The following is a 20,875-nucleotide window of genomic DNA, read 5'->3' as shown; positions in this document are numbered from 1 at the left end:
ACTGGAGGGGCTGCTCTATCGATTTCCACCGGGGTTGGAGGAGTCACAAAGCTCATGCAATTGGATCCTTTATATCCAATGGATTTTGACTCAGATATCTGCAGAGATTCCTCTGGCTAAAAGACCATCGATTGAGCTAAAGAGATTTTTATCTAATGAATATTCTAATTGCTGTCATATGAAGCCGGGGCGGTTAGCCGTGAAGAATGTGTGTTTGAATAGCTCTGATAGATTCTAATAAAGCATGAGGATTAAGCTGCGGTCTGATGTTTATGTATAGCAGACGGAAATTGATATTGATCCTGAGGGCGCGCTGCTTTCTCTGCTACATGTCGCTTCCTTCCCTCGTCTTCTCCTGCCCGTGTGCCCGCATCTCTGATGCACAAATGTCACAAATTAAAGTTGAATTAAAAGGACAAATTCCTCCGTTAAATTTGTCCACATTTTAAATTTAAATATTTGCGAACTTTTCAGTTGCATTGTGGGATCAGTCAATGCTCGGGATTAGCTGTAATCCTGGGTGTTTGGTGAATCCATTCATTAACGGAGAAACGTGTGCGGACGGGGCGCGCACTCTTCTGCTGACTTGCTCACTTTGCGATGCTCATGCATGAACACACAGACACATTCGGCCTCACTCGATAAACAGGGTCACAGTCATTCGTCACCTCGTCCTGTTTGTCTGCACATTATGCATCGGCCGACGCACACACTCGACGAGCTGCATAAAGAGGAAGCCCGCAGGTCGGCGCTCGGCGGACCCCTCTCTCATGTTTTTTAAGATTGAGTGGCAGGCTCACCTTGACCTCAGGTGACCTCTCTGTAGTTCTGTATGCCAGTATGGCCCTGTGGGTTATCATTAGATGAAGAGTCAGGGACAATCAAAACAATATTAATTTTAGTGCTCATTAGAGGCTTCACTTCGCCCTGTAGATAGCTACAAAATATATAAATATTTATTGAGGTTTAAAAAAAAAAAAAAATTCTAAGGGAAAAATAAATGTATACACAAAAAAATATGAATATAATAAAATATATATAAAAATAAATATAAATAAATATATACAGCCACAATAAAATATATGAATATAATAAAATATATATATCAAAATAAATATAAATAAATACAAAGTTACAACCACAATAAAAATATATATGAATATAATAAAATATAAATAAATATAAATGAATAAATATATACATCCACAATAAAATGTATATGAATATAATAAAATATAAATACAAATGAATGTAAATAAATAAATATATACACATCTACAATAACATATATATGAATATAATAAAATATAAATGTAAATAAATAAATATATACACATCTACAATAAAATATATATACCGTAAATTCCGTACTATTGAGCGCACCTGGATATAAGCCGCACCGGCTAAAAATAAGTAAATAAATGTATTTGTACATATATAAGCCGCACTTGATTATAAGCCGCATGTGTCCACGCTATAACAAGAGGTATTTACACAGACGTAGGCTACCGGTAACATCCGCAAATACTGTAGCGTCCGTACGGACGTTAAAGGAGCGTTCAAATATTAATAACTTTTAATAACCCGATCACTGTCGGCCGTGACCACGCCGTTTACAGCAGAGAGCAACACATAACTTGCCGTAACAATCCAACTCTCTCCCCCAGCGTTCTCTCATACAGCCACTCGACACGTTCTCGCTGGTGCATTCACTGACTCTCCACATAATCGGAATTATGAACACATTATCAACTACTGACTTTACAACATGAACCGTTACAATACGAAGCCTAGCCGACGGTGTCTGTAACACGGCTGATGAAAAAGATGACCGTAATATATTTCACAAGAAAAAGTCCATTCATTCACTGCCTCAGAATGACTTCATTACTCACTTCCTCAGTCTCTGTTGTCGCTGTCAGTGTCATCTTAACGTGCAGCAGCTCTGTTAGCTTCTTTGACAGCCAGGTCGATCGCCTTTAACTTGAAAGCTGCAGCATATGTATTTCTCCGTGTGTTTTCCATCATGAGGGTGCGTGTATGATGCGCAAAATGACTGATATTAAGATCCGACGTGACGAAGTCAAATGTTTTTGCGGCAGAAGCTCATTGTCCCCCATAAAAAATCCATGCATTAGCCGCACCGGAGTAGAAGCCGCAGTGCTCGAAGTGTGAGAAAAAAGTAGCGGCTTATAGTCCGGAATTTACGGTATATGAAAAAAGTAAAAAAACAAAGACAAAATGTAAGAATAGTATTACTGTCCATATTAAATCCAAATAACCAAAGTTATGCCACAGGTGATTTGTTAATCAGCTCCTGTCACGTTTAATCTCAGTCTCATGTAGATGTGCTCCGCTCCCCGTCCACTCATCAGAAACACCAGGAATCTGTCTGCACACCTGAAGCGTGTCGACCTGCATCTCTGCTGATCTCTTTACATTCAGTGTTACGTCGGCTTAAAACCAACGGACGTGGACTTACAGTGAGGTCAGGAGAGCGACGGCGCCCGCTGTCTGGATCGTTAAAACTCAAAGTCAGTAATCTGAAGAGTCTCGTCTTGATGTTCAAATAAAATGTCAACTGTTTCAAATGATCTGGTATTTAGTAATAATAATAATAATAATTTATGTCTTTATGTCATGTCAACAACCAAACAAAGTTGTACAGATGGGAACAAACGGTGATTTTTGGACGGACACTTTCTTTATGGTAGGAAACTGTGTGGGAGGAGATTTGTTTTATAATCTGCCTCTACAGATGACGAGTTATCTATACATTTGCATAACTAGGAGGTGAACACATCGCAGCTGTTTCCTAAGAGGCTTAAGGCCCATCTCAGCTCCAGCTACAAGACTGACAGAAAGTCATGATCCAGTTTCCAACATGGCGTCCGCCTTAGTAGAGCATCAAAACATCCGGCGCCAGTGGGGGACGATTTACGTCCATGCTTCTTTTTTGGCTTTTCCTCTAAATTTCACAACATGAATCTGAATTTTGTTTTCCATAGCCAACCTGCGAGGCTGCTCAGCGGCTGGTTCACAAAGAGCTGATCAACCTGTGAAAAGACTCTGTGGACACATGCAAAGGGTTCGATCCCCCTCTTGGATGCTCTTCTGCTTTTTTTGCAGAAATTTAAAGAGTCGTGATTCATCCATTTGTTATCAACAGTTAAACAGGCCTTCAGATTCACAGACACCGGTGCAGCGCTGTGTCATGAGGACAGTGTGTTTTGTACATTAGACCTTCAGGCAGAATAAATGATGCACAATTGTTTGGAGCAGCGTCAATCCATCGTTGGTGAATAAGACCCCCCCCCCCCCCCCGAGGCTCTGCGAAATCTCTAAGTCCGGACTTAAAAGTCTTAAGATGTATGAGTGACAGACTAAACCCTTCAAGTCTTCAGAGTATGGCCGGCATTAGCTGATATCTGAGATCAGCAGGGATTTACAAGCTTACATGGCATTTTTTTTATTTTTTTTTATTTTTTTTTTTTTTATGCTCCGACATTGATTTATTCGGAAGAAGAGCTGACCATCTCTGCTCCTGAAGCAGCATCCTGCTTCACATTCAAACAGCTCCACAGTCAAACACACCGGGGAGAACCCCACACTGCCGTCCATTGAGCAGCGTATCGCTCCGATGGGGGTTATTGCCCTTATTTGCTTTGCCCAAAGGCAGCGCAGCACACATAAATGAGGTGTTTATGTGTGATGGGGAGAGTGAGGAGAGCTGGTTTTTCCGGGCTCAAGCTGTCAAGGCCCTCTAATGGAGGTGTTATTGGCTCTGACGGTGGGCTCTAGCAGCAGCTTTATGGTGGTTTTAACCTGTTAATTAAAGTCCAACAGGATTTCTAATGAGGGGAGCGATGGCCTTCTGCTTGAGCTGGATTTTATTCTCCACACCTCCATATGGACATGTGATGGTTCAAGCGCCCTCCTTTTGGCGGCTGCAGCCTTTGAGCTAGCTTTACTCAGCGTTCTCCTCGTTGTGCTGAGGAGGCAAACTTTTACAACGCATAAGCTGCGTGTGTGTACCTGAGACAATGAGCAATGACTGTGCTGCCTTCTTCACTGTGTCTGTTTGTCAGGGGGGGGGGGGGGATTTGTATGGTGTGCACAAATAATCAGGTTACGTAAGGTGGAATCTGGGACACTGTGTGCGGGGGGGGGGGGGGGCACAAGGTGCTGAGCCTGCCCCGCTCGCTTTGCTCCCTCTCCTCATTTGTTTGCTTATTTGAGGCGAGGCATCGTTTGTGTGACAACAGCAGAGAGATTGTGTTGACATACTTTTCGCCGTGTCCATCTAAGCTTGACAAATGGAGGCTATTCAGCCGGAAAAGATCCAGATTCCTGTTGTTTGGCTGCTCGTTTGGCTTTAAACATTCAGTGGCAGCTCTTGGCCCAGAATGCAGGGACTCTTAACTTATTAAGGAGTAAGATGGGGAAATAGTTCATTAGTAATGTATTGCACAGGGAAGCGGGGGCTCTGCAGATATCATATATATGTATCCTGATGCTGAATGAGCTTGTTAGCTAGCAGCAGACTGCCTGATTTGAAAACAACCTTTGCCTCAACTTTGTTCCCTTCTTTATTATTCATGCCATCTTAATCACATGCCATTTACTGCAGCGCCTTTCTGGCCGGATCACACACTCGCCAGCCACTCAGGTTGCATTACCAGGGCAGTTAAAAGTAGCGTTTGAAGGGTCCGCTGGGACACTAAGATGCAGGGCAGACGGGGCTCCGATGCAGCTCTTTGAACCCCCCCCCCCCCCTCCCCATCTCGCTCACCAAAAGAAAATCAGAGACGAGGTGAGAGAAAAGTGCTCCGTGAGAGGAGAGGTGCAGGATAAGGTTTCTCACTTTCTCGCACTTTTCAGCGGCCATTAGAGATCTTCCCCTTTTGATATATGCAAGAATGCTGGGAGACATGGAAAAGCACTGCACAGGTGTTTGATTGTCATGAATTTTAAATGTCAAGAGACCGCCGACTGCTTCCCTGATGGGCTTTTGGCAAAGCTCCATTTTCTTTAGTTCCACTGCCAACCAATAGTGTCATTGTAGATTCTTCTGTCTTGTGTTTTTCTCTTCCCCACATATTCAGGAATAAATATAACACGGGGCCTCGCCGAGCAGCAGATCTTCTCAGCGAATGACTTCTTAATTCTCCAGAGGACGGGAGAGAGGAAAGTGAAGGCGATGCACAAAATGAGTCAGACTGATATTGGCAGAAGTTAACACCTTCTTGTAAAGTAGAAAGAGTGTTTTCAAATTATAGATAAGCCTTTGAAAATGTTCAAGGCTTTCACCGAGCCTTAAAGCTGATCTCGAAACCTCCGATAGCTCTTAATCTCTCCCGTAAAGCTCCGAAGACAGACGGTGGAATATGATGTGCTGCAATCACAGTGTCACAGGTTGAACAATGATATATTCTTTGACTGCGCCGTTCGTTTTCAATAATGTGTGACTTAAAGGCTTCCAGTTTGAAGGCTTGGAATTGGCTTAGTGTACTCGGTATCCAGTCGCAGAATCTTCCATGAACAGAGCGCGCAGACGAAGACGGCTTACATAAGATACGATAGAAATGTAGCGACGAGCTGACGTGATTACATCAAGTCGACTGGAAAAACCAAAACTCTGCAGCGGAGGTCAAGATGTTCTCTCTTTTCTGCCGATTTGCATTTGATCTCTTGAGTGGGGAAATCCAATTTGACAGTCTGTTATGTCATCAGGAGGCCCCCCCCCTTCCCCAGAACAGAACTCATGACTCAGAAACTCAGGGGAACTTTTCTAGCCTCAGCTAAAAATCCAACATGGCCGCTTTGAGCATCATGAAGAAGATCCCAGGAGGATGGGGAAGCTTTTAGACTGAAACACACATGAACAAACAGGATCTGATGGACGGGTACTAATGGAGAGATGGCAGTGTGAGTCGGGCTGCACATGAACGAGTACCCTAAAAGTTGGCGGTTCGGTGCCTTGCTCAAGGGCACATCAGCAGTGCTGAGGAAGTAAGCCAGCTCACAGCTAGTTCACCGAAATGTGTCGCTGAAACTTCCAACACAAGCACTTCTGGAGCAACAAAAATCACATGAATCTCACAGAGAGAGAAGATGCTTCGAGGAAACCTCCCTGAGGGGGCCCCATCTGACATCACTTCCTGTTGTTGCCCTGCTGAAGTGTCACATGCAGAAATGAAGGAGGAAAAGGAAACTTGACGAAGAGGAGGAGGAGGAAGTGTTGGGATGTCGATGAACACTGGTTGGGCCCGCCCCCCCACATTGATTCCTGCTTCGGGCCCCAAGAGGCTCCAGAATCAGCAGTGTGGTGCCGGCTTAACTCAATCATCCTGCAGACATGATCTCAAAGATGCTGGCGTGCTGACGTCCGCCTGAACAACGCCGCTGATCCTCCGTCATCACGTCCAGAGTGCGCTCGGACCCGGAGGATGAAAACGTGTTGAACAGAAGTTTATGAACAAGTTGACGGAGTGAAGCCACTAAAGCGTCTTCTTTACAACCTGGATGGATCATGCAACAGGAATAATATGCAGCGTGCGATTACGACTTAATGAGGGTGATTAATATTTCATTTCTCATGCAGTCCTGCTGCATTGAGAACTCATTCCTCGCAGCCTTAATAACACATGACAAATTCTGTGTTTAATTACCACTTCTGGAGCACAAAGACATTTATATTCCTAATGAGCCCATTTCAGTTAATGAGCCAATTTAAAGGTGTAGTGGACCAGTTACCTTCAGCGTTCGATGATTTTTTTTTTAAGTTAAATGTGAACGCTTTCATCCCAAAGGCAGCTCAGACACTTTGCCGTTGTGAAATCATTTAACTTGTGCTGCCGCTGCCGTCTTTGTTATTTTACTGCCGGCTTGAACAAACAGCAGCGCTCTGCGTCGTCATCCTTTTGTGCTGTCGATAAAGTTATCGTCATGAAACTTCAGGCAGAGAATGTGTCACCTTTTCACAACCTGTGACATGCGTGAGCAGAGACATCACCGTCAGGAGTCCACCTCCAGCTTAAAGACGGATGATTCAAGTCATTTGCAGGATATAAACTTTTTATTTTTTTTTTTTTTGCATCTACTTTTTTCTCCACTGACAAACAGGAAGACAAAAACCACATTATATCGTCTTCAAGCCTTTTCTCACCAATCTCCGCACGGCTTTAATATATTCATAAATCCTTTCAAAAATAGCCTCCCCATCGTTATTTGTGGTCAGTGTTGGAGCAGTAATGGAAGTGCAAATGTGAGAAAAAAGAGTGTGAGAAGATAGTTTTCGAGGGTTTTTACTTATTTATAAAGCCCGCCCCCCCCCCCCCCCCCCCCCCACCTCCCCACCCCTCACCCCTCACATTAGAGTGAGCTGTCAGCTTTCCAGCGTGATTGCAGCTGAGATTGTGTACTTCACACAATGCCTTTAATTATGTCGCTGTCTCTTCTCTGTCAGAAAAGACAAAATGGATCAAAGGCTACGTGGGAAAGAGTAAGTAAGCAATTATCTTCTTTTGTCTGCGATCACTGTCAGTCAACAGAGGGCCGCGTTCTCAACCGCACCAGCAGCAGAGCGCAGAATCATCTCTGATAGATGAGTCGATAAAGGTGACGCTCCATATCTGCATCTGTCGTTACTTTAAAGGAATGTGCCACCTTTTGATCCAGTAGATGTCGCCCTTGAGCTCCAGCATGAAGCCAAAACAAACTGCTGCTTTAGCCACGCCCCCTCTATTCTCACGTGACACGCCTCCAACCGCTCTCCACTCACCTTTCTGCCCGAAGGAGTTATCAACGAGAACGCACCGCAACAAAATCATCCTGCATCGTTGTGTTAGCATGCTAATGTTAGCGCGCCAATGTTAGCACGCTAATGTTTGCGCTCTTTAGTTAGCTGGTAGCTTCAAGTAAACTGACACAGAATGATCCTAATAATCAGTGAGTATGTTCTTCTTCTTCTTGACTCAAACAGCTTTTATACACAAGGGGAGGAGCCGGCCGTCCCGTCCATGTAAACACAGCTCTGACAACAACACAGCCAGCTGGACTCCAGCTTCTCCCTCACTGGAGACAGTCAGGACTCACACACACATTCACACACAGGACACACTGGAGTTATGAGATATTGATGTGGAGCATGTCCCACATTCTTTCTTTACTTAGTTAGCAGTTAGCAAACAAACTTAATAAAAAGAAGTGCAGACTCGTGGTCTCAAGGCTTCCCCTAAATAAACATCTTCCCTTGGTGCTGTGGAGTCGTCCTCTAACTCTGTTTTTATTATTGATAATGGATTTCTAAAAAGTTTCCCATGGTCTTCATGTGAAGAGCAAAGAAGCTCGCGTCGTTGAAGAACAGTAAAGTCTCCTCTTGAAAATCCTCAACAGTCGCGCTGATTCGGCAGCCTCGCAGTCTGATGTATTTTAACAGTAACAGTCTATTTAACCTGAATTTGAACCCGGCGAGTCGCACTTGAGACCTGACTGAGACCGTCAGAAGCAAAGACACACAGAGACACAAAGAGGGACAAAGTATGATTCATTAAAAAACAGAGGACCGTCTCCGGGTCGGAAACAGAGGACCGTCTCCGGGTCTGCTTCAACGAGTCAAATCATTGAAGCAGACGAGCTTAAAGCATCGACATCCTGTCGAATCTGACTCCAAGACTTTCATCGAAGATTCGACAACATTTAAGATCACCAGCTTGAATTTGAAGACTTTGTGCAACAGAGTCCTGTTTGTTTGTTTGTTTGTTTGTTTGTTTGTTTGTGTGGGAGCAGAGCAAGAATGGCCTGCTGTATAAAGGTGCATCAGTATAGGCGCCTGCAGGTTGCCACAGAAGGCCATACTTCGACCGTATTCAGAAAGAAGGTTCAATAAAAGATGTAGAAGGAACTCTGGAGGCAGCCGCACAAACTTATGTTGCATCAGTAAAATAAAGGAGTCAATTATTGGCTTGTTTCCATCACGCCATGAGCCGTCTGCACATGAAGAGCGGTGCACGCCGGCGGAGAGGAGAAAAAGAAAAGTTGGTGTAACTGAGCGAAAAAGTTAGCAGGATGTTTTCTTCATTTTTTCATCCCACATCTTTTTTTTTCTTTCTTTTTTTTTACCCTCCATGAATCCTGCAAGATTTAAAAATGACCGTGTGGTGGAACTAAAACCATCCTGTGACCGCTTCACCCCTTTCTGCTCGTGCAGGAGTAACATTGCAGCGTTTGATTTCATGCACGTCCTCGGGCTGACAGGCTGGTAATCCACGTCATCGCTGGGATTAGACTTTAGCAACCTCCCGGTGTTACGGTCTGAGTGACACGCCCCCTGGCCTGCACACACGATCAGGGTTCACATTTATGGGTCTTGGTCCTGGTCTTGTCTGGGTCTGGGAGCGTTGTGGTCTCAGGTGTGTCTTGGTTTTGGTTCGTGTGGTCTTGACTGCAACACTGAATCTTCCGTCCCGTATTTGTGTCCTGCAGGACTGTGATGCAGCTTTAGAAGAGTTGACGGTCGATGACTTCTGGAGAGTGCACACATACTTAAAACTTAATTTAAAAACAGGACTAAAACTAAAACCCAGATCTGGACCGACCCTGAACAGGATCAGACTTTTGGCTTCTTGGAAGTATTAAAGATTCAGGAAACACATTCATCCATCCTACTAAATTATGACGCTGCTTTTTTTTTGTCTGGCGTTCAAAAAGTTTTACAAACTTTTATTTATTTTTTGGACGGGAAACAAATGATCGAGGAACTCTGAGATCGGCGACCTCGCAGTGAGTCTGCTGACCTTGGTACTGTCCATCAGTGAGGCCCAGTTCTTGGTCTCAACATATGAAGAGTGAAGTCATAAATTGGAGTGGATTGTGCTGGATTATCCCGGCTCTGATTTGAACACGAGGCTGAGGCTTACGTGTCGTATTTTTAGTTCAGCCTCCTCGTCTCTTTGCTGGGGCGAAGAAAGAAAGTCCTTTGACATCCTCGAACAGAAAACAGTTAGATTTATTCCCTCTTCTATTAATTTGGATAAGAGTAGGACGTCACGGAGGCGTGTTTGTTGGGGGACTTTTTGTTTGTCAGTTTGACATCCAGGTAACCCACTTTTGCTTCGGCATGTTTACTCTTTGATTACGGGAGAGCTGAGGGAAGCACACTATCTCCCGCCTGCCAACGCTGGGCTGGCAAGCTGTCACAACACCGATGAAGATGCACGCGCCACCTGGGTGTTTGGAGGTGACACATATTCACACACACTGTGTACACACACACACACACACACACACACACACACACACAGGTTGTGATCATCATCAGACATATGCTTTCAAACATATTTATTGGTACAACACAATACACACACACACACACACACACACACACACAGAGGCTGTTTGTGAATCCCTCCTGACTCACACCGTTAATGATGTTCAGTCGTTCATGACGGGACGGCCCTCGCTCCTCCCTCCTCGCTCTCTGATTGGCTCGTACCCACGAGTCGTCCTTTAGGGACGCTTAAAACAACATTTAGGGGACAAATTTGCCGCTGTGTACGGCTCTAAGCTGGTGGCGCTGGTGGCGTAGTGGTTGGTTTGGGTTCCCCGTGGACGGAGGCTCAAGTCCAGGTTTGAATCCCACCTGTGGCTCCTTTCCAGCACGCTTCCTGAATGTTCCACACTTTGTTTCGACGCCGTTTAAAAAAGGAGATCCACTGAAGCCGAGCTAAACGCTTCATAAAGGCGTCCTTTAACTGCCGCGTCCCCGCTTCGACCTTTGCTGTTGTCCCCGTCCCCGTCTCCGCCTGTTTTATGTCTGCCTCTACACAAGCAGCTCGCCAATAAAGGCTCGTATAAACGTCTCGTCCGTGCAGAAGTGAGGCGTGATGATGAAGAGCGTTGCATCTTTACAAGCAGGACGCTCATCATTTATCTGTGATCCGTGTTCACGCTTTAAGACGCTGTCACTTCACTTTAAACTCCTTTTTTTTTTTCACTTAGCTCGTCAGTCTCCGTATCACTAACGACCTCGAGAACAGCGACACGGCCCGCGTGCCGTTCAGATGGAAGGGCGAGGATGCAAGGAGAAGGGGAGAGGGAAGGACTCAAGGTGTCTCTGCCTGGTGTTATGTCATGTCGTCTCCCTTTCACCTCACTGATCCTTAAAGCTACTTGTTGTGACACGGACAGTACAGCCCCCCCCCCCTCAGAGACATGCAGGCTTCATGAGAAGTGCACTTACCCATTCTTTATTTCCCAACATCCAGGCGTCTTTAAAAACGCCTCCTCGCCCCCTGCTGCTGCCGAGCGGCTGCTGTCCAGCAGATAAGAGTTTACAGGTCTCACCGCTCGGCTCCTGTGCGAGCGCAGCGTCGAGTGTGACGCCCAGCTTTGCAGATAAAGAGAAACTCTCAGGGATTTATTTTTTTATTTTTAGGACTTTTCCTTCGTTGCTCGAGAGGAAAAATGATCGGCATGAACACAGGAAGAGTCTCACGTCACGTCGAAAAGATGCGTTTTTGTGTTTGATCAGAGCAGAGAGACTTTAGTACAGAGGACGGTCTTTGCATGGGAGTCCTGTGTGTGTGTGTGTGTGTGTGTGTGTGTGTGTGTGTGTGTGTGTGTGTGTGTGCAAACCAGTCTGCCATGTCCTGAGATGACGGATGAGAAAGGTTGGCATCAATATTTGAACAAAGCGCTCTGGCATCCCTGCTCCTGTGGAGGCCACACTGTTTTTAAGAGTCTGAGGAGAAAATGCATCGCTTGTGGGACTCCTCTAACAAAAGAAAATTACAAGTTAGGAGGCTGGATTTAACGTTTCTGACACATCTGCAGTGGGGATGGAGTCAGCGTGAGACTTGCCGGGGCGACAGGGAGAGCACCCGGGACAGGAGAAGGGATGTGATTTAAAATAATGATATATCATCTTCCGTGTGCCTGGTTATCTTGTAGGATTTAATCCTGCAGTCTTGCAAAGGTTTTCAATTCATCACACACTCACTCGTCGGCCATTTTTCTCTGATGAGGGTGGCGAGGAGAACGCTGCGTCTTTCTGCCCAGTGAGACTCGCATCACCTCTGCCAAAGGTTTTTTAAAAGATGGATTTATTTAGAGAGTGGACGGTGGATTGAGTCTGTCATCGGGGAAAGAGACATTATTTTAAATCACATTATTTCATGAAAATAAAAATGGAAAAAAGTTATTTTCCATATTTTTTATTCCAACAGGTTTTTGGTGGGGGGGGGTATTTTTTTAAAAATCTTGGATATTCATCCCAAAATATTGACTTTGATTTGCATTTTTATTTTTTGTGTGGCGTCAATTTTAAAATGTGCTACGCTCATTCACTTAAAAAAAATACTGCTATAAAAATAGAACAGATTGATATTTTTTTTCTAATTTTTTGGTTGGAATATTTTGATCAACTTCAGTCAGATCCAAACTTTAAAATATTTAATAAGTCATTCGCTGCAGTGAGACAAAGTCGGCATGTCGCCCTATTAAAAGGCCTTTTGAACCCTGGATCACAGCAGTGCTGCGTCATGAACGTCTCTGAGTATTGCTCTGTGAATGTTGTGTCAGAGGAAAATTGCTCGCCAGCGGAAGAAGAAGAACGGAAGAACATGGCATGACACGGCCGAGTTCAATCTTGAGCAACATCTCCCAGCTGTTGTGCTTAACGCATGGTTGCTAAGCAGTTCATTATCTGTCAGCCTGTCACCTTAAGCAGGAGGCTGATGTGTTTTCATGTGGTTGAATATTCGGGAAGTGTCTGCAAAACACCGAACACAATCAGGCTTTCACGTGTTGCCGTCTTCCACGCTTCATTTGCTGTAGTGCTGAGAGTTCAAGAAATCCCACCGCCGCCTGTCTGTCATCCCTCTGCGGTGAACCTGTCATTCAGAAATCCCTGCAGACGAGAGAGGAAGTGGATGTGGGCGCCGCGCTATGTGAGGTTGTGCTCCTTCAGTGGGCCAAAGTTGGCTCTGAGAACCACAAAAAAGAAAAAGTGCCTGCTGGGTATTTTAAGCACTTCCTGAAATTTTGAACATTTCTTTTTTTATTTTTTTTGTCTTCCACGCCGTGCTCTCGGGTTGATCTGAACAGATGCTCCCCCAGTGCTTCTCACTATCTTCCTACACCCACCTATCATCTGCTTCACCAATCTCCCTCCACCCCCATCTCCTCTGCTCGCTTCACCTCTGATCCGCAATCTCGACCATCCATCTGCTGCACGGAAACTGCGTCAATACTGCCTATGAAGACACCTCACAGCGGGCATATATAATGAATGCGGCATTGACCGTCGCCCAGCTGTATTTGTTCATGTATTTACACAGACACATTAGCCTGAGAGTCGCTGTTTACACAAAGGCAGTGACGCATAGCAGCAAATGAAACTCTGCAGAGCGTCTCCAAGTCCCCGAGCACCTTTTCCCTCCGACTTGTTACAGAAACGTCAACATGGAAAAGTCATGGAGAACTTAATGTGCCTCTTAATTATCAAACTGAGAATTAATTAGTGGATTTATGGGTCCAAAATAAATACTGTGAGGAACCTTAAAGCTGGACTTTTTCACGCTTCTGTCCACATGTGTTTCTGACACCTGGATTCAGTTTTTGTTTTGATGGAATAAAAAAAAAAAAGCTCATATTTAAAGTTTGGATGTGTCCTGTTACGATTCACTTCAACTCTCACACTTTTATTAAGTTTTCACAAACAAAGAAAGAAAAGGACAGAGAGGGGTAGATCAGGATTTCGATGTTGTTAGCGGTTTGAAATCTGAGGCGGTTTAATGAGCAGCTGAAGAGGTGTGCACACACAACAACAACAACAAAGTAAACTTGCATTAAAAACAACAAGCAGCTCATGAAGGGTCATTTTAATCCAATGTTATTATTCCAAACTAAAAGTGTTGACCCGGTTCTGCGTTTGTCACCGGCTTCAGGAGCATCTCAGCTCCCTGCAGTCACCGCAGGAAACCCCGCCACTCTCTGTGGGTATAGATTCAAGCAGATTGAGGTATTGATTTCTATCCCCATCTCGGCCAAACAGCCAATCCTTTTACTTGAACAGATTTCTTTTCAATAACGTGACGGAACAGGAGGAGAGAAAGCATCATCCCAAAACGTGGTCTGAGCTGTAACTCCAGCAGAGACAAAAAAAAAAAAAAACCCGCTGACGGCTCAGACGAGTTTCAGTCGTGAACGGAGTCTTGCATGAACAACAGTGACCCACATTAACCCAGAACTAATTGTTTTGTACAAACTGTCAAACAGATTGAACTGGGTTGCGCGTTAAAGAGCTGTGACAATTGCTTCCTGTAAAGCGCAGCCGAGGAAAGAGGTTCAGGTTCAGGAGTCAACAGCCTCTTTAAGACTCCTTAAAGAGGATCCTCCCTGCAATCAGTTCTGCATCACAGCCAGTGGAGCTGTTTGTGTGGGCGCCCTTCAAACTCTGCACGCACGCCGCCTGTTGTTTCGGGTGGAGGAGACTCTTGTGCATTCTGCTCGGACGGCACTGATGGTGGCAGGTAGCTGAAGTTGTTTTATGAATCAGCAGGTGAGTGACAAGTTCATTTTACAGACATTTAAAGTCGGGGCAGACTGATGTTATTGATTGCACATCACAGAACAGTCTGGATACAGGAGTCGGCTCGTGCTACAACCCAGGAGCTAAAAACACTCCGTCTGCAGCCCAGCAGCAAAACAAATGGAAGCCAATGCAGACGCGTGAAAAATAAACCCTGCAACTCCTTCAGTGACCACCTGAGGCTGAAATCAGGTCCCATGTTAGACGTGTTCACAGCCTGGTACGTGGTCATTTATCATCCGATGAGAAATGTCCAGGAGACGATTTTTTATATTTCATCCGTTTTGACATCACATTTTATTTTGGATAAAAGTTGTGCACACACTTGTGACTGGTTTGACTGACAGACTGACAAACTACGGACAACGTGGTGAAGTGGATTATTAATTTTCCCTCAATGGGTTGCTATTTCAAAAACACCAAAATCATTCAAGATCGATTGGAAGCGTTTTAATTAATTAATTTATTTTAAGATACACACACTGGATTTATTAAAGCAGACAGGTCATTATCAGGTCTCCACCGGCTGAGGATGATGTCATGCTCTTCACAGATGTTTTTCTTTTTGTTTGTCTCACATGGGCCGGATGAACTGTGCCCTCATCTTGACTCCGAGCAGAAAAAAAGGGGGAGAGTGTCATCTGCATATTTGATGACATGAGAGCAGGTGTACACACTCCCCTGCTACTTTTACCTGCAACAAGAAAGGAAAAAAAGAAACAGGCTTGTTGGTGTGCAGTTTGTGCAGACAGGCTGTTAAAGTACCCACTGTTGACCCTGCAATCTTTTCTGTTAAGAAGTCAGGTACCCACAGGAACAGCTGGTGTCGGAGATGGAAACAGGAGAGCACTTTGTCTGCCAGGATACGAGGTTCCAGCTTGCTGAAAGGGAATTTGGCAAACATCACCCTGGATTCTACTTTCAGTCCCTCCAAATCAGTACAAGTCGTCTCTGTCGGTGTGAAGCAGCCTGGGCTGGCACCCTGAGGCTTTACCAAATTAGTCCGAGCAGCGAGGGGCTCTTTCCCCCTCATTTCTTTCAGATTTCCACTAAAAGCTATGAATACATTGAACCGACATGAAAGACCGCACTGACTCGCTGCTTTTAATTTTGCATGTGAAGGCACGGTTTGCTGTACTTGAGGAAATTTAAATGTTTGTAAGTTCATTTGGAGGTTACGTCTCACAGTGCTGCCGCGTTTTGTCACCAGTTCCAGGACAAAATTGTGTTTGTGTGTAAGAGGCGGTGATAAAAAAAAAAAAAAAAACGAAGGAAGAAAGAGAGCGGGTGTCTGATAGAGCCATCACTCAGCCCTTTGGCAGTGATATCTTGTTTTCCTCTCACACTCTGCTAGATGTATCTGTGCCTCTTATATGTTATTGCCGGGCTGAAGCGCTGGTTGTAGATCACTGTGAAGCACAGGGCACGGCGGTGTCCTGAGTGACAGCTGAGAAGCATATTGAGGTGCAATATTGGTCTTCAGTATGTCCTGGAAACATGCAGATGAACTAATAAAAGCCCTGCACCGGCTGAGAATTATGCAAATGACTCGAGAATTTCAGGACGGCAAACATTAAAAACCCACGGCACCGACTTCATATTCTGCAGAAAGGCTGAGTAATAAAAAAGTTCTCTGGGAGTTCTAAAAAAAATGATCTTGATAACAATGATAAATATTTGGCATTTCACATGAATATTGATGACCTCACCGCCTACACTGAACAGAAACAACAGCCGGTTGGTTTGACTGCACTTGGCGTGCACGTGAGGTAGAAACGGAAATACACAGCGTCTTCCTCCTGCAGAGCTCGCGGTGAGGAACGCTGTGAAAGGTAGAGTGGGTTGTCTGTTCGATTCCCAGCTCCTGCTGCTATATGTCCGATGTGTCCTTAGGCAAGACACGTCCCCCATGTGAATGTGGAGGTGTGACCTGCGGCGTCAAGGCTCTTTGACTAGTCAGAAGACTAGAAAAGAAATATACGAGCTCAAATCCATTTACCATTAAACCGACGGGCATCTTTTTTGGCTTCCAAAGATCAGGATATTTCTGCCAAAAGAGGTAAAGCTGTAGCCTATAAACCATGGTTAGCCTTGTGCTAACTTGGCTAGCAGCCTCCTCAGTACACTCCCTTTGAGAAGCGATGGCTGCTACAGTATGAATGGGCTCGCGTGGCTCTCATATAAAATAAAGAAAATAATGTTCAAATAAGTTACAACATGTTTTCAATACTTAATGAACATAGAGTAGCAGCTAAACCTGCTGGTTACACATACAAGTTAAGCTACGAGAAGCAAGTTTAGCTAAAGTTAGCAGCAGCTCAGCTAGCAGCCCCTCCTGATGATTAGACTACGGAGAGACATGTTTTTTTAATCCGTACGGAGCCAATCAAAAGTCGAAGCTCAGCTCGAAGCCCCACCTGACCCCCTCTGTCTTTGGATTGACACTGATTTTGTTTCCCACCTTAAAAATGCTTCAAAGTATCAGGAAACGAGCTGAGCTAATGCTAGTAGCAGTACAGCTAGCAGCCACTCCAGTGTAACAGGAATAGGAGTATGAAGGCTGGTTGGGACTGTCTCTACCAGAGGCGCTGCTCGTCAGCAGGGCCCGACACTGCTTGGGGCCCCAGAGGGCTCACAAACAGTGGCCCAAAATTTTGCAAGGGCGGTAGGAAACCTTCCCAAGGGGACCCCATCTCTCCTGGATGAAGGAGAACCCCAAATTGAACCCCAAATTGATTTTTGCCTCGGGCCCCAACAGACTGATATTTACAAACATAAACAAAGAATAAAACTTTACAATTTCTTGATGGACAACTAAAGTGCACATTGTTTTCTAGGGATGTTCTTATGTTCGTAAATATACACATATAAAGCTGGAATAAATGGCACAGTCATATGTCTCGGCTCTGTACTGCAGCCACTTGGTGTTAGCCTCATCTCGCATGCTAACACTGTGACTTATCATCTCATTGCCCAGCCTGCACTTCAGAGTTTGCAGCGCTGGAGGGGCATCCTCAAGTCCTTGCTCTGTGTTGCACTTTGCGATCTATATGCAGCTATTTCAAGAGCAAACACAACCTTATGCTGTTCCCAGACACCGTTAAGCGCATGTGCTTCCCCCTCCCCTGGAGTCACATGTCCCACCATGAGCCCGAGGCTAGATCACAACCGAGAGCCTTTTATTGCATCTCACCTAATCTGTCTGCTGCAAAACTTCCCCACCTGTTAAATAAAAAATGAAACAAGTCAACAGAAGCTAACTCTGAAATAAAGCCTCTAAGTCTTTCCTAAATCTCACTTCTGCTGTTTGTTGGAGGTATTAGTCGCACTGGTATTAAGCTGTCATGTTGGCAAGCATTAGTATAATACCTGATCAATTAACAAGTAAGTTATTACTTCGAGGCCCGTGGCTTTGTTTGACAGCTGTGTGTTTGTGTATTCATGTTCCATCATCTTCCGGATGCGTCCTCACGTCGATGTTTTGCATCTATCCAAACACAAACACGCCCGTGTCAATGCTCGGTGCGCAAACCAAATTGGAGCGCTCTGTACAAGTAAAGCTTGCCTGGGGCTAGTCATTTTGAAATTAAAAGCATGTCTCTTTGTTCAGCCTCAGCTCCAGGAACGAGCGGATGTGAACGTGAATGTGAATGTGTCGCATGAGAGCGAGAGAGAGAGAGAGAGAGAGAGAGGAAGACTGGAGCGAGCGCTGTGATTTTCACAGCCGGGGAATCACATCGAGTCTTTTATCTATTCCCCTCAATCAGGAGACATCCGGCAGGAAAGGTAGGAGGATTAGATTAGCCGGCGAGAGAGAGACAGAGAGAGTGGGTTCTCTAATCCTGATGGGGTTTTCAGAGGTACACCCATCACTGTGGAGAAACAGGCTGTGTGCAGGGTAGGGAGCTGGGGCCGGCGAGCTTCTCTAAACCCTTCACACTTGCATGAAAGAGGTTCCAGCAAACTAGGGGATTAGTCAGAGTGTAATTACACTTGCCGGGGCCTTGGAAGTAGCAAAACGTGCGTCGACTGGTACACGCCTCAGACGGGGAACCGGGGCTAACGCCAGCGAATGTGTTGCCAGGGTGTTTTCTGCAAAGTCTTCCTCTGAGTGAACTGTCTAAGTTCATTCAGACGGATCAAAGGCGGCGTCTCCTCCGTGAGCACGACGACCATCATCGTGAGCGTCATTAGCATGTGTCTCCGTCTTGTTCAGCGTCGGGGGGGGGTTTTGCAGGAGCGAAAACACGATCAACAATTATGTTGAGAATTATAGATGTCAAATTAAGTTTGTAGCTTTATACAGCCCAAACTTCACACCTATGTGTTAAGTGTTGCTGAGCATTCTGGGTGTGTCTGCAAGGCATGCTGGGAGTAAGAGTCTTTTGACATGTTCCTACCATGCTTGGATCTTTAAAGGGACACAGACCAGAATCGAGTCTGACGTTCTGGCTGGACCCCGACATCAGTCTCAGTGAGATCTTCTTCTTTTTGTTTCCTTTGTTTCACAATAAAGGGTGAACACTTTCTTTGACACAGTAGTTATCTCTTTTTGTGGGAGAGGAGGGCAGACGAGAAGATAGATAGATAGATAGATAGATAGATAGATACTTTATTGATCCCGAGGGAAATTCAAGAAGTGAGTGACACGGACCGTACCGATAAATATCAAGGTTAAAAAAAAAGAAGAAAAGCTGTGAAACATGGAGCCGTGTTTCCTCTTCCTGTGCGAACATTGTGATTGGTGCTGCAATTGGTTGCAATTCAAGCCACACCAGCTCAACTCTTGCCTCGGGCACCGAGTGGGTTTGAGCCGCCGCTCAGGTGGAGGATTGTAGACAAAACGTGTTCTCAAGATCAGGGTATGAACTCCAAATGTTCTCCAAAGATTTTCCTGAAGTAACGGGGAGAACTGCAGAGAGCACGACGCTCCGTCCTCTGCTGGCGTCCTGGGTCAAACAGAGTTACTCACTGGGAGTCGAGCAGTGTGCCTTTCTTTCTTTCTGCACCTGTTTGCATTGTGCACACACTAGTTGTTGTTTTTTTTCATCCCAAACAAAAAACTTTTTCATATTTAAGGTTAAGTCCAGCAGCCCGGCCGTATCCTGAGGACGTGTTCTGTCGGTGCAGAGGATGCTTGTTACCCACACACTGAATAAAAACAACATGTTTTTGAAAGCATTGCAGTTGAGAGTATACAAACCCGATGCTTCATATTTCCCCGAGGAGTCCTTCACCCTTCAAAAAATAAACATGAAATAAGATGTTTAAAAAAACACAACAGCACCAATGACATTAATTATTCAAACACAAACAGGGGTATTACTTTTTTTTCGGAGGAATATTCTGCAGGTTTTCTCCATAAATCGTGGCTTAGTTGTGGGAGAAACACCCTGTGGCATTGTGTGGATGTCACTGTGGCTCTCAGGAGGATCTACTGTGGACTCTGTGTGAGTTATGGTATCGAGTGGCGAGGCGGAGAATGGACTGTCGGGATGGTGTGCTGTTCCTTTCTTGTGTTATTTGTCACGTTGTGCCTCGAACCCATTTGTTCGAGGGAGCCGTCGCTGTGAGGAGTTATGGCCACTAGTTGGGCACGGTTGCAGGGGGTGAAGCGAGAGAGTGAGGGATTGTGGGAGCTCGAGTCGAGCGTGTTCTGAGGCGTTTGTGTGTTAAAGTTTTTTTTTTTTTTTTTTTTTTTTTACTGCGGGGGAAGAAATGTGACACGGTTTGAAACTCGCAGTATGGATTCTGCTCAGATATTCTGTTTGAGTCAGGAGGGGTTTTCACCCCCACCCCTGCGACCTAATCACTTTACCAGAGTGTGACCAACGAAGGGTTAATCATGTTCCTTTTGCTATGTTGCTAAAGTGCACAATAAACTTTACTTACATTTAAATTCAGCCTTTTTTTTTTTTTAAAGCTTTGACTTTGACAGATGTCTCTTTTTGGAGTCCTTAAAGGAAGAATGTGCGACATGTTCCACATCCAGAAATTCTAACTCCAGTTTGTCCTGTGTGTGAATGTGTGTGTGAGTCCTGACTGTCTACAGTGAGGGAGAAGCTGGAGTCCTGCTGGCTGTGTTGTTGTCAGAGCTGTGTTTACATGGAGATCATCTACTGGATGAAAAAGCCTCACTTTCTTCCTTTAAAGAATAAAGCGTGGAAGACGTTTGCTGCCTCTCTGTTGTGATATCGTAGTTTTTGAATTCTCTAAGCAGGACTTGTACGACCTTGAGAAACGTTCATGTTTGTAGATAAATAAGAGATGAGTCGTGTCGAC

The 20,875-nt window shown here is 45.0% G+C and overlaps 1 protein-coding gene and 1 long non-coding RNA gene across 3 annotated transcripts in view; one reads left to right on the top strand and one right to left on the bottom strand.

Annotated features, from left to right (window-relative positions):
* Window positions 1–20,875, top strand: part of LOC306837383 (netrin receptor UNC5D-like) — a 171,247-nt gene that overhangs the window by 73,040 nt on the left and 77,332 nt on the right. The window contains exon 1 of one of the 2 annotated variants that reach the window (XM_079365036.1): window positions 18,238–18,379. The exons of the other annotated variant lie outside the window; for it this stretch is intronic. Within the exon in view, the coding sequence (XP_079221162.1) occupies window positions 18,244–18,379 (136 nt within the window). The 5' untranslated portion in view covers window positions 18,238–18,243. Of the gene's footprint in view, window positions 1–18,237; window positions 18,380–20,875 lie in introns of those variants that run through there. 2 annotated transcript variants of the gene reach the window in all.
* Window positions 15,038–16,711, bottom strand: LOC306837413. Its single transcript, XR_013780926.1, has 2 exons — window positions 15,406–16,711; window positions 15,038–15,287 (listed from the first exon to the last, which is right to left on the bottom strand). It is a non-coding gene; the product is annotated as an uncharacterized lncRNA (long non-coding RNA).

The sequence above is a fragment of the Symphodus melops genome (genome assembly GCF_947650265.1).
Source record: "Symphodus melops genome assembly, chromosome: 16".
Taxonomy (NCBI): Eukaryota; Metazoa; Chordata; class Actinopteri; order Labriformes; family Labridae; genus Symphodus; species Symphodus melops.
The sequence above is the reverse complement of the archived record's forward strand: the minus strand, read 5'-3'. Positions and strand labels throughout refer to the sequence as shown.